The following is a 12,030-nucleotide window of genomic DNA, read 5'->3' on the forward strand; positions in this document are numbered from 1 at the left end:
TTTTACAAATTATTCTTTTCTTTCAAGGAAGTGACAAATTTGTATGTATTATTCAACATTTGTTCATTGTTTTATTGTTTATTTCTTTAATCTGTTAAGGAGAACCATAAAAATTAGTACTAACATTTCATTTATATTATCAGTTATTATAATTAAAATTAGATCACCCTCAAATATATGAATGCAACTCTTACTGATTTGTAAACTTGTAATATGAATATTTTGGGTCAACTTAGGTTCATTACTCTTTGCTTGAATATGTTATTAATAGCAAAATATATATAGCCTCATGCATATTTATGGTATTTGATTTTTATCAAATACCATAAATATTTCCTCATATCTAAAAATTTTAGATATGAGAAAAGGCATGACCAGATATAATAATTGAACAAGTGGCAATTACTTATTTAATTTACTTATGATATTTTTTGTTATTGGACATATTATTTAGCATGGCTAGATATACTAATTAAACTACTGCAATATGTCATTTTACTTTCTTCTATGAAGTTTCTTTACCAGATCTCTATAGTTTTAATTGGCTCCTTTCTCACTAAACCATGCTATTTGAAAGTTCTCTTTCTGCTTACAGGTCAAACTTTTGCTATTTAATCACCTGTATATCTCTCTTTCCAATATACCTTCAAGAAATATGAATCATTACTCCATTCTAAACCATAGTATATCTATGTTTATGACCCCATATCATCTCACATTCTGTGCCTTTTTCCTCATAATTATCTCACCTCTCACTGGGTTTCTAAATTCAAATATGAGGATGGGTATATGAGACAGAGAAAATGCACTAGATAGGTATCATGAAAGATGTGAGCTCCAGGTTGAAAATGTCAAACTTGAGCAACCATGGCTAGGGTCAGCTTTAACCAGCTAAATCTTAGGAATAGTATAGATCCAAAGTTGTCAAATTTCAATTTCTCCAGAGTTTATGAAAATCTGTACTTTTATTTAAATCCTCCTGATTTTTAATACTGGCTTTAAAGTTTTTTTTCTTTCTTTCTTTATCCAGTGAAAATAAATTTTACTTGCTGGCCATATTCTACCCAGAAGTCATCGATTTATGAGCTCTGTCATCAGACTCGACTCATTTCTTCATTCTTGTAGGAGGCAGGTGAATACAGAAAGTTCCCACTAAACTAAAAGCAAACAAACATACACCACTTGACATTGCCATGATTTGATTCCTGTTTTCCTTTCCAGTAAATTTTAAGCCTTTAAACCAAAGTAGTAATACTATTCCTACATCACCCTGAAGCCCAATTTTTAAAAATTTCTAGACATTCATTCAAGTAAATTTCAACATGCAGTGATTATCTTGGCTTCAACACATTGTATGAAGTTTCTGTGCATACTCTAAAGATGAGTGTAGTTAGACTAATAGACATTTCCTTCAAATTTCTTATAATCTACATTAAAGGTAGGTATAATCCAATAAGTGAATAGGTAGAAACCCAGGAAAATTAATCAGCCCCTTTACCTCTTAGTTGCTAAATATTCCTATAAAATCTCTGTGTTAATATCTAGTCAATGAATAGTATTTTGGTCACTATTCATTGACTTTGAGATTATTTTATTATATAAAGAATGTGTTCCTTCACACTTTTAGTGAGTTCTCATTTACTGAAATGCTCTGATTCAAATGTACCAACCAATACAGTAATGCAATGTAACCATAAAGAAAAAACAGTTTTCCTGTTTCCTTCATAATTAAGAATGTTTGACCTTATCTTTCTTATCAGTAACAGGTTTATATCAGAATAAAATTACATACTGGATATATGTAGGCATGGAGTATGATTCAAGAGTGGGTTTCAGCTAAAATGACTAGTCTTACAAAAAAGAAGTCAGTAATCTAGAAAGCTTATTTCCTGATTTGTATCCAACTTTTAAAACATGAGCCCACACAGAAATACTCATTAACAGGATAAGGCTAATTTACTTATAATTGTCAGCACAGTAGAACTGCATAGGCTCTATTTTCACCTAGCTGAGAAAACCCAAAAGCAGAATGAAGGCTCAATAGGGAAGAAGTTAAAGATAATTCTTAAAATATATGTCCATTCTGAGTAATTGAGTGAAGTATGTTAAATGTTAGTAGTCTGCTAAATATTTTATTCGATTAGTATAAAGACACGATATTCAAAACTCACATATTCATTCTTAAATCTCTGACTATGTAGTGATTTCAGTTTTACGGTTTCATATTCTTCAGTGAGCAACATTAAATAGAGCTGGTTCACTCTTTTATTTAAGTATTCATACTTAAACCATAAATCAGGTGTTTAATATAAGTTTGCCAAGCCCAACATATTTGAGGACAGGATGTGAAATTTATTATTCCTTAGTAGAGAAACTCACCTTATCTCTAGGACCAAAGAGGAATTGATTTTCCAACCTTCTACATTGTGCTGAAAGATTGAAGAGCCAGCCTTTCGAATGATTTTATCAGAGCTATTGACAAGTGACCGACTCAAAGACAATTCACCATCTCTGAAACAAAACAAAAATTACAGCTTTGTGAAAGTAAGAAACATTTTGCTAAACAGCACAATATATAATTTGAATTAATTACTGATGAAGAATGTTACTTACATTTTCCCCTACAAGTTAGAAGGAATTATATAAGCATGATGAAAGGTGTTATGAGGATTGAGTGAATATAAATATCAGGACAAGAATCTACATGTGATATTTTTGAAATAAAACAATTTCTGAATAAAAAAAAGATCTCTATAGTACTTAAAGAGAAAAAAATCACCAAATATAAAAACAGAATTATATAACTCAGCAATCTCTCCTCTGGGCATATACCCAAAGGAATTGAAATCAGTATGTCAAAGAGATACTTACATTCCCATGTCCACTGCAGCATTATTCACAATAGCCCAGATATAGAAATAACCTATGTGTCCATCAACGGAGGAATAAAGACAATGTTATATATATATATATATATATATATATATATATATATATACTCAGTGGAGTACTATTCAGCCATTAAAAAATAACAAAATCCTGCCATTTGTGACAACATGAATGAACCTAGAGGATATTAAGATAAGTGAATCAGTCTAACACAGAGAGACAAATACCTTATAATCTCACTTATATATTGATTCTAAAACAGTGGAAATCATAGAAGTAGAGAACAGAATGTTGGGAAGAGGGAGTGAATGGGGAATGGGGAGAAATTGGTCAATAGTACAAAATTCCACATTTAGATGGGAGGAATAAGTTCTGTTGCACAATGCAGTGACTACCATTAATAATATTGTATTGTATATTTTTAAGTAGCTGCAAGAGATTTTCAATGTACTCCCCACAAAGAAATGACATATATTTGAGGTGGTGCATATGCGAATTAGCCTGATCTTATCATTACACAACGTATACTTGTATGGAAACCTCACATTGTATCCCATAAATATACACAATTATTATTTGGCAATTAAAATGAGATAAAACAAATAAAAAGCTCTGTTTCCTATTAGCCTCTCACTAACTCCGTTTAAGACAATAGAGGCAGAATGTTTTTTCAGTGCTCCTCCTTCTGTATAATTGTGACTCCTAAGATTGTAATTTCATTTTTACAGAAGGCATATATGCATAATAGAAGGGGCTCTTGTTTTGAAGCAAGGATAACTTGGAATATCAGGTGATCTGGGCGTGTTTGTGATTCTGTGGCTTGCTTGTGTTCCTAGACTCTATTCTCTTTCTAAGCCACAGTGGCCTTACTCTATCTTGAAAATTGCAATAAAATTATCTAATGTGCAATGGCTTTGTGAGGATCAAATCAGGCTCTGCATGTAAAATTAATTTTTCAAAAATTGCATTGATTTCAAAACATTTCAACAATGAGTCATTTCCCTAGCAGGTGATGGAGAGACAGAGATTATAGTAAGGAGAAAATTCATTCAGTAGCCATTATTACTAGTATTTTACTTATATTTAAAAAACTACCGCCTGCAACCAATAGTGTCAAGCTGGTATGGTACTAGCTGGGGTGCTGGAGGGAGTCATGATGCTGGCAGATAACTGTAATAGCATGCATACCATTAGAACATTTATATCCGAATGAATTCATTATTCAATAGACCATCTTCTTGTACTTTATCAATGTAAATCCAGACTCAGAAAATCAAAAAGCCACTTCTTATAGAATACCAACAATAACCATAGCCCTTTGAATATTTGTATTTATTTCTTTACATCACCTTTTACTTCTTAGAATGTCAAAATTATAGTTGAAATGTGACATGACTATTCACTCCAGAGCATACTCTAAATCTGTGTTTTTTATGCAGGCAATCCTCTCCTAGTATCAATGGAAACATTACCTGTATAATAGTTGTTGGTTGAATTCTGTCATTGAAGCCTTATAGTTTGGTATTTTGGTTTGCATTTTTTGAACATGTAGTTTAAATTTGAAGCTGCTCAATGCATTATAAACTGCTATCCCCTGTGAAATTCAGAATTCTAAAAAAATTAATATCTTAAACTATCCTACTGATGAAAATGATATATTTGCATGCCTATTCATGGCAAATAATGATTGCTTTACAGGGGGGCATTTAGGATGCAAGACAGCACGGGGTGCACTTTACTAACCATTGGCCCAGAAGTTAATTTTTATATTATATATATATTTTTTTTTTATTTCAGAAGTAGTTTGCTAAATTTTACAATAATAGAAGCATGCTGGGATTTTAACTCAATTATGTTTAATTTTTATATTATATATATTTATAATTTTTATATTATATATTTTATATAATTTGTATATTATATTTCTAATGATAACTAATTATGAATAAAAATGTGGCTATACACAGAAGCTAACCTTCACACTTTGGGAAATATGACTTCATGTGTTCAGGTGCAAACTATCACTATTTCTAGGGGTAAGGGATATTTCTAATCATCACCCTATTAATTGATGTATCAGTGTCATCTTTAACCACAGATTGCTATCATTATAATAATTATTTTCACCACCAATAAACTTTCATAGAAGAAGTGAAAATATGCATGGGCTTGCACTTTTTAAAATGTGTGGAAAAGCTGGGCATGGTGGGCAGTGCGTATGGTCCTAGCTACTCAGGAGGCTGAGGTGGGAGGATTACTTGAGACTAGGAGTTAGAGACCAGCCTGAGTAACATCACAAGGCTCTGTCTCTAAAACTTAATTAATTAAATAAATAATCTATGGATGATTGCTTCGTTGATATGTAGATGCAAATACATATCACATGGCAGAATGTTTGCTGTGATGTTTTTAGTTGGCCCAACCCTTTTCAGAATCTCCAAGATCTAAAAAGTTTAAATCAGTGTTCTAAGAATAAAATGAGACCATTTTACTCTGCTGTTTGAATTGCTGTCATTGAGCTGGTGATAAGCCAAATTTCAGACTTTTATCACTGGAAAGAATTTTGAATAAAAATACCTACAACTAGTCACACTTCTAATAGTCATTGGGGGAGAAGGCCAAACTTAGTACAATCTGAAGCTCTAGAGTAAATTTCTCTGTACAAAGTTAGATGGGTCCCATGGGATGTTTCGCTCATGACCTTGGTAGCATTCTGTCTTAGAAAAGGCTCTTCCTTCCCATGAATGCAAATCTCGAAAGATTTTGCCACCCCCCTTTTTATTTCTCACTCTAGATCAGACATGACTTTTGAACAGCTGCACTGAAAATATTTATTGCATAGGGTCATCTACAAGAAGATTCACTATGTAGTTTTAAAAGGAAAATAGCAAAACACATCTGCAAGATTCAATATGTACTTTTAAATGGAAAATAGCAAAACACATCAATATGTATCAAGAAATCACGCTGCATAAGTCAACATAGTACAAAGTGTCCCTGCTTATACGGAGCAAAGAAAAATCCACTAAGATCGTTATCTGTGTGATATCAATGGCAGGAATTAATCATTTATTAGGTAACCTAGTGTCTACATATATTTCTCTCTTTGAAATACAAGTTTCCAGGTTTCATTAGAATTTATTAGTTTTGCAGTGTGTAACTCATATGATTAATATCACTTCACGGCATTAGGTCTCAAAAGCCCCATATTCAACACCACTGAAACTCTTCATGACTTGGCTTTTGAATGAATTTGTTCCCTTTGGACTAGGTTAAACTTCCTCTTTATTACACAAATTTTAAGAAAAGAACTTGCATTAAACTAAGGCTGAACACACACAGCAGACCATTTTGTATTTTCATCACTTAAGTGACAACTAAAAGTAAAAATGAGAGGTTCTACATTAATTTATTGCTTATGAGTTTTAGTAGAATTGTGAAATTTGAAATGTGAAGTGCAAATTCTGAATTCCTACATTCACAAGGTTGTGTTTCATCCTAACCAAACTGGAACTAACTTTGCTGACAATGTAATACTCTAAGTGAAAATACTTATCTCCACTGCCAATTTTATCATAGGTTTCAGAATTAATATTAATATTAATATCATTTAGTAACATAACCTAAAGTGTATAGTCAAATTATATGGGAGATTCCTGGATAATAAGAAAAGTAAGTTAGTCTCATTTGTGGTCAACCAGAAAAATAGTGTGTAGCAAGATTTAAGGAAGAACAAAACAAATATTTATATGACATTAAAGTTTATATTACATTTTCAAATATATTATCTCATTAAATGAGGGTGCTTACATATTTTACCTATGGGAACCTTATATTAACACATTTCCAATTACACCCAAAGTGCACACAGACTAGTTAAGTCATAAGCCAACTGTGAGGTCTACTAAGAAAAAAAAGGTAGTCAAGAACACACCACTTAATGCCTTCACTGCCTTTTGACTTAAACTTTATTAACTAATAGGAAGGAAATATGAATTTTAGATGTTCAATAATCATTACTTGACCTATTCTGGAATAATTACTTAAAAAAAAAAAAAACATGCCGCAGGTGTTCCTCTGGAGATATGAGAATATGGGTGGTTGATGAGAAGGTTGTGCTGGTTCTCTATTTTTCCATCTGTGTGGAATGATTGCTTAATATTGTGGCATATCAGAGAGGAATGCTATACCAACTACAGATGGGACTTCCAGTTGTGGGAAGGGTCGAAGGGATAAAGGAACTGACAGCATATGTCAAAAATGGTAGCAGAAAAGCTAAATATGAATCTGGGAGGGGTGGTGCAAGATTCGAGGACTACGGAAGGCCCTTCTTTGAAACTGCTGCCAAGCCACAAGGCTCGCAGTGCCCCCCAAAGGCCAGAGACTGCCTTGGTTACCTCACTTCAATACTGGACAAGGATCTGGAGCCAAACCTCCATTCCAGTTTACTGAAAACTCAAAACTGGCCTCTCCACGTGGCTTGGGTAGAAAGAGAGTCAATGAGATGATTAGATCCTTTGATGGATGAGTCAATTGCTCCACCAGAAGCGCTATTTGGGAGTTGAAACGAAACCACGAGCTCAGATCACAAGCTTTTCCACTGAACCTTTCATCCTGGAGAAAAAGGAAACAGTGCTCAGGGAACCTAGCTGTCCTCGCATTGTTCTGGCAGCTCCAACTCCATCCACAGTCTCGGTCTCTCAGGAAGAGCCAAGGCAGCCAGGACGCTACAGGGCACTGGTGTAAGCGCGATGCTCGGGGTCAGTTCTCTGCCTCGCCCCATCGGACTGTAATTGCGGGTTATAATTAAGAAGGAGGAGCCAGTTGCCAACTGAGCAATGAAAGTGACTTTGGAAGGAGTCGGGGGGTGGGGTGGACGAAAGGGGCCTGAGTCCTGCAGTAAAGGCTCTCCAGTCTTCTCACTTATTCTTTCCCCATCGCCGCCTGCGCCCTCGGAACAGGGGACAGCCCCGGTGCGCGCCTCTCTTCCTGTTTGGTTAACTCTAGCGCCCGCCCCAACGCCTTCTCAGCTAAGCCGGGAAGAAACTGTCTTAGCTTGAAAAGGATGCGGGCAGAAGCCCAGCCCGGGTAGCTCAACCGCCGCGCCCGTGCCCGCCTTCTCTTCCTGAGCGCCCAGGGCTGCGCCCACCAGCCTGCGATGTCTAGGAAAGGGCGACAGGAGAAATGACACCCATGCAATGTGGAGTGTCCCGGCTCCACTTCCCCTGCAGGGACTCGGGAAGCGCTCCTTTAACTGGCCATAGCTTAGGGAGGCTCGGAAAGGGACACCTCAGCAGTGTCTGGCGACTCCTCTCCTCACTGGCCCCGCCCACTCCTGCTGACCAGAGTCCGAGCCAAGGGCCCGAACCCTCGGAGTCCTGGGGAGGCTTGACCGCTTTGTCTGGGCTCAGACTTATCCTCTTAGCCCACCTCCCGAGAGGGAACAAAGAGCCTCGACCCTCACGTTCCAGCCTCTGCTTCTCATCGGAGCCCTACGCGCCCATTCATCACCTTTCTAAAGACCCCTTTGTCTGCCTGGCAAGCACAGGTCTGGCAGGGATGCCCACGCCCCTGCCCAAAGTCCTTTTTTTTTCTGACAATTGAGCTAGATTGGATTTTCAAGCCACCCACTCCTGTGTAAACGACCTCATATCCGTCTTTCTTACCCTCTCAGAATAGACCACGTATAGATTCGTTGATGCATAAGTACCATTCCAGCCCATTCCTTGCTAGCTTTTTCGTTCTCTTCCAGTCCCCTTTGACTGTGCTACAGAAGAGAAAGTCTTTCTGTAAGGATAAACCTGCATCTTGGTCACTTAAATAAATGCTTATTACCTAGGGAGCAGGAATATTAAGAAATGGAGTGCATGAAGTTTAAGAACATGTGTGTGTTTTAGCAGTCCCAACACCCCAACACACACACACACACACACACACACACACACACACACACGGCTTTTTTCTTTGTTTAAATCAATGTCAGAGAAAATATACACTGGGTAGGCATCTCTGCTGGTGTGGAGTTTCTGATAGAGGACGCCTCCAGACCGGAACAGGGAGGATTTCCGAAACAGGACTTTGAACAGAGTTGACAATCGGGTTCACATTCTCAGAAAAACGCTTCCAAGCTATGTCAGAAACACAAAGTTGCACCACCTCCTGGGTAAACTTCAAAGGCACAGAGGCCAGCGGGAGGGTGGAAGGAAGTGTGATATTTAGAGAACTTAATGGGGCGGGGGAGAGTCTGAATTCATCTAGACAAACTAAAAAAATAGCAGAAATATAGTCTGTGTGAAGCTACAGTACCCAGTTTCTTTCTAAAACTGTAACCATGACGCCCATGCGTTTTACCCGTAGAAGAACAAATAAGGAAGTATCCTTAGTGGTACTGGAGTTTCTAATTCAAATTATAATACATAGATCTATCCAACGTCAAAAAAAAAAAAAAAAAAAAAAAGTAGAGAAACAGAGGATACCTATTTCCTGCTTTCTGAGCTTTAACTTCAGCCTTTCAAGAAATCATCTATCTCCAGTATCTCCCTAGGTGATAGGACAGCGAAAACAGGCAACCGTTTGGTGAATAAAGACATCTCTCTTGAATTCTGCCACAGATTAAAAGGACAAGGGCACACGTTCTTTGTTGACACTTCTGCAGTGACTTCTCCTTTGACGTGAGAGCACCCAGAGCCAAAACAATTGTCACCCCAACGGCACAGGGCAAGTTGAACTCAAACTGGGAACAACGTAGAGAAGCACGCACATCTCCACAACAGCCTTTGTTATTTAATTCCTGACACTAACCACACGCGAGCTCAAACACACATGCCATCCTAAGCATCACTCTACCCTCTATATTCACATTTCATTTACGGCTTGACTTTTTGTCATATCCTGAAATGAAGCTTTGCATTTACCCGATGAGTTGCGTCTCCTGGTGCTCCTCAGTTCTTGCTATTTCTTTTGTCTTATAAAATATCAGGAGCAGACTTATTGTGCAGATCGTCCACCTCTTCCTAATGGAGCGCATCTTGGGTGCCCGGGAAAGTCCTGGTTGCCCCAGCTCCCGCACCTTCTCTTGATATAAAGGCTCCGTTTTGGGGAGATAGTCGCGGGGGGGAAACCTGTAAAATGCGAGGAGAGCCTGGAGCCGGGATCCCAGGATCAGGTCGCTGGGGTCTTCTGTGGCCGAGCTCCCTCTTGCCCTCGAGCGCTGCCCAGCGCCCTCTCGCCCGGTTTGCGCCAGCTCTGCCAGGGTCGTCCGCGCCGCCTCCCTGGGGCTTAGGTTTCTTTTCAGAGGAGACACCTTGTGCTTTGGAGGTGGCGGCCGCTTCTGCAGCTGGCTTGGGGGCGTCACTGGCCCTTCCCTCTTCTAGCAAGGAAAGGCTGCGCAAAGCCAGCCAATCATCGGGCTGAGGGGGCGGAGGCTGCTTGAAGAGTAACGTCCCCGGCTCTGCCTGCTCTGGCCGGGGGAGGAAGCTCACAGTGCCACGCGCTTGGCGAGCTCGCGCACATACATACACACAGACGCACACTCACTCATACACACAGAGACCCTCATACACTCTCCTGGGACACCAGAACATCAGCTCTCTGGGCCTGGGAGCGCCAAGATAGTCTATCGGCATCTCGGTGAGAGGGCACCTCGCCTGGGGACACATTACAAAAGCGTCCCGCCGGAGGGCTGCTTCAGGCAGAGCTGGGGGTAGATTACAAGAGGAGTACCTTCTTCCAATCGCTTTTGCTTAATATATACGCTCACAAGCAAAAATACCCCTTCCAAGGTGGAGTGAAACGGGGTGGGGGTGGGGGGCGGCGGTGGAAGTAAGAGGACTTTTGTTATTCCAGGCACAGCTCAATCTGGAAAGTACAAATACGCATGAACCTGTTAGCCGATCGCCCGGTCAGCATGGGTGGTGGAAGACGACCCTGGCTCAGGATGCTGCAGGAAACAAGTGATGACAGAGTGTCATTAGGAACTTTATGGATATTTATACGCCTCCCTTTTGTTGTCATATGGAAACTCCTCACGCAGAAGTCAAGGAAACTCCAATCCCACTTAAACTTCATTGCGGAGAAACAGGATTCTGAGAAAGAAAAAAACAAACAGCTACCTGGGACCTCTCTTTTAAACGCAAGTACACCCACGCACACATTCAGATACCGAGAAAGGAAGGAAAGAAAGAAGGAAAGGAAAGGGAGGGGAGAAAGGAAGAGCAACGTTCTCTCCAAAACAGGAAGAGCAAAGTTCTCTCCAAAAGTCTCAAAATATATAGGGCGTCTGATTGTCACCTGTCCTTCATCCTACCATTTTTCGTACTTGTATTGTGTGGCAGGGACACTCTTCAAGAGTCCTGTGTTCGAGTGTTCACTCTGGGGACCTCTCCGCCATGCTCTCGTCCTCATCCTCTTTGGGAGAGATACTTGCCGCTCTGCTAGTTCGCTCCTTACTGTGGGCTGGTAGGTCGGGAGGCACCTCTAGCATGAGCCAGTGTGTGGGAGCCAGGATTTCCCTCATCTATGTGCGCACGTCCGCAGTCCCTGGTCGCCAGTTTCTCTCCAGTTGAAATCCTTGTTCCTTCAGGTTGAACAGTAGCTTCAGCGGTCTTTCACTCTTGGTCGTTGCGTTTAGGCGTCCCCATGCTCAGAAATGAGAAGGCCCAATTCCAATCTTCCCTTCCACGGGAAGTAAGAAGGGGAATTCCGAGTTGCTTATCCCCTGACAGCTTAAAATAGCAACGAAAACAGCCATCATCTTTGCTTAAAAACCCGAGGTTCCCGCTAATGCTTACCATGCTTCCTCTAGAGTTCAGGAAGTTAAGAACTTCCGAGATCTTGAGTTCCCTCTTTGCAGCACAGCGAACGGGGTCGGGTATAAAAATGCTCCAAGGAACAAGTAATTACGAATCTTTATTGACATTACAAGTGGCCCGCAGGGAGCCTTTCGAGTTTATTGATGTCTAGGCAAATCCAGCCTGCATTAATGCATATCTGTTAGACTGACTTCTGTTAGACTGAATTTTATTCCGGCAAAAACTGCCAGAATAAAACAGCTTCTTACTTAAGTGAAAAGTGAACGGGGGCTGAGGGCAGTGGTGGGGTGGGGTAAGCATGCATGGTTAAGGTGCTAATTTCTCAAGGGTA

The 12,030-nt window shown here is 39.6% G+C and overlaps 1 protein-coding gene across 1 annotated transcript in view; it reads right to left on the reverse strand.

Annotated features, from left to right (window-relative positions):
- ST8SIA4 (ST8 alpha-N-acetyl-neuraminide alpha-2,8-sialyltransferase 4) overlaps positions 1–10,239 on the reverse strand; it is an 87,264-nt gene extending 77,025 nt beyond the window's left edge. Inside the window, exons 1-2 of the mRNA XM_017509160.2 lie at positions 9,804–10,239; positions 2,380–2,511 (exon numbers count right to left, since the gene is read on the reverse strand). Coding sequence (XP_017364649.1) covers positions 2,380–2,511; positions 9,804–9,916 — 245 coding nt within the window. The 5' untranslated portion in view covers positions 9,917–10,239. The remainder of the gene's footprint in view (positions 1–2,379; positions 2,512–9,803) is intronic.
- Between the last annotated feature and the right edge of the window lie 1,791 nt (positions 10,240–12,030).

The sequence above is a fragment of the Cebus imitator genome, unplaced genomic scaffold (genome assembly GCF_001604975.1).
Source record: "Cebus imitator isolate Cc_AM_T3 unplaced genomic scaffold, Cebus_imitator-1.0 Scaffold408, whole genome shotgun sequence".
NCBI classification, from domain to species: Eukaryota; Metazoa; Chordata; class Mammalia; order Primates; family Cebidae; genus Cebus; species Cebus imitator.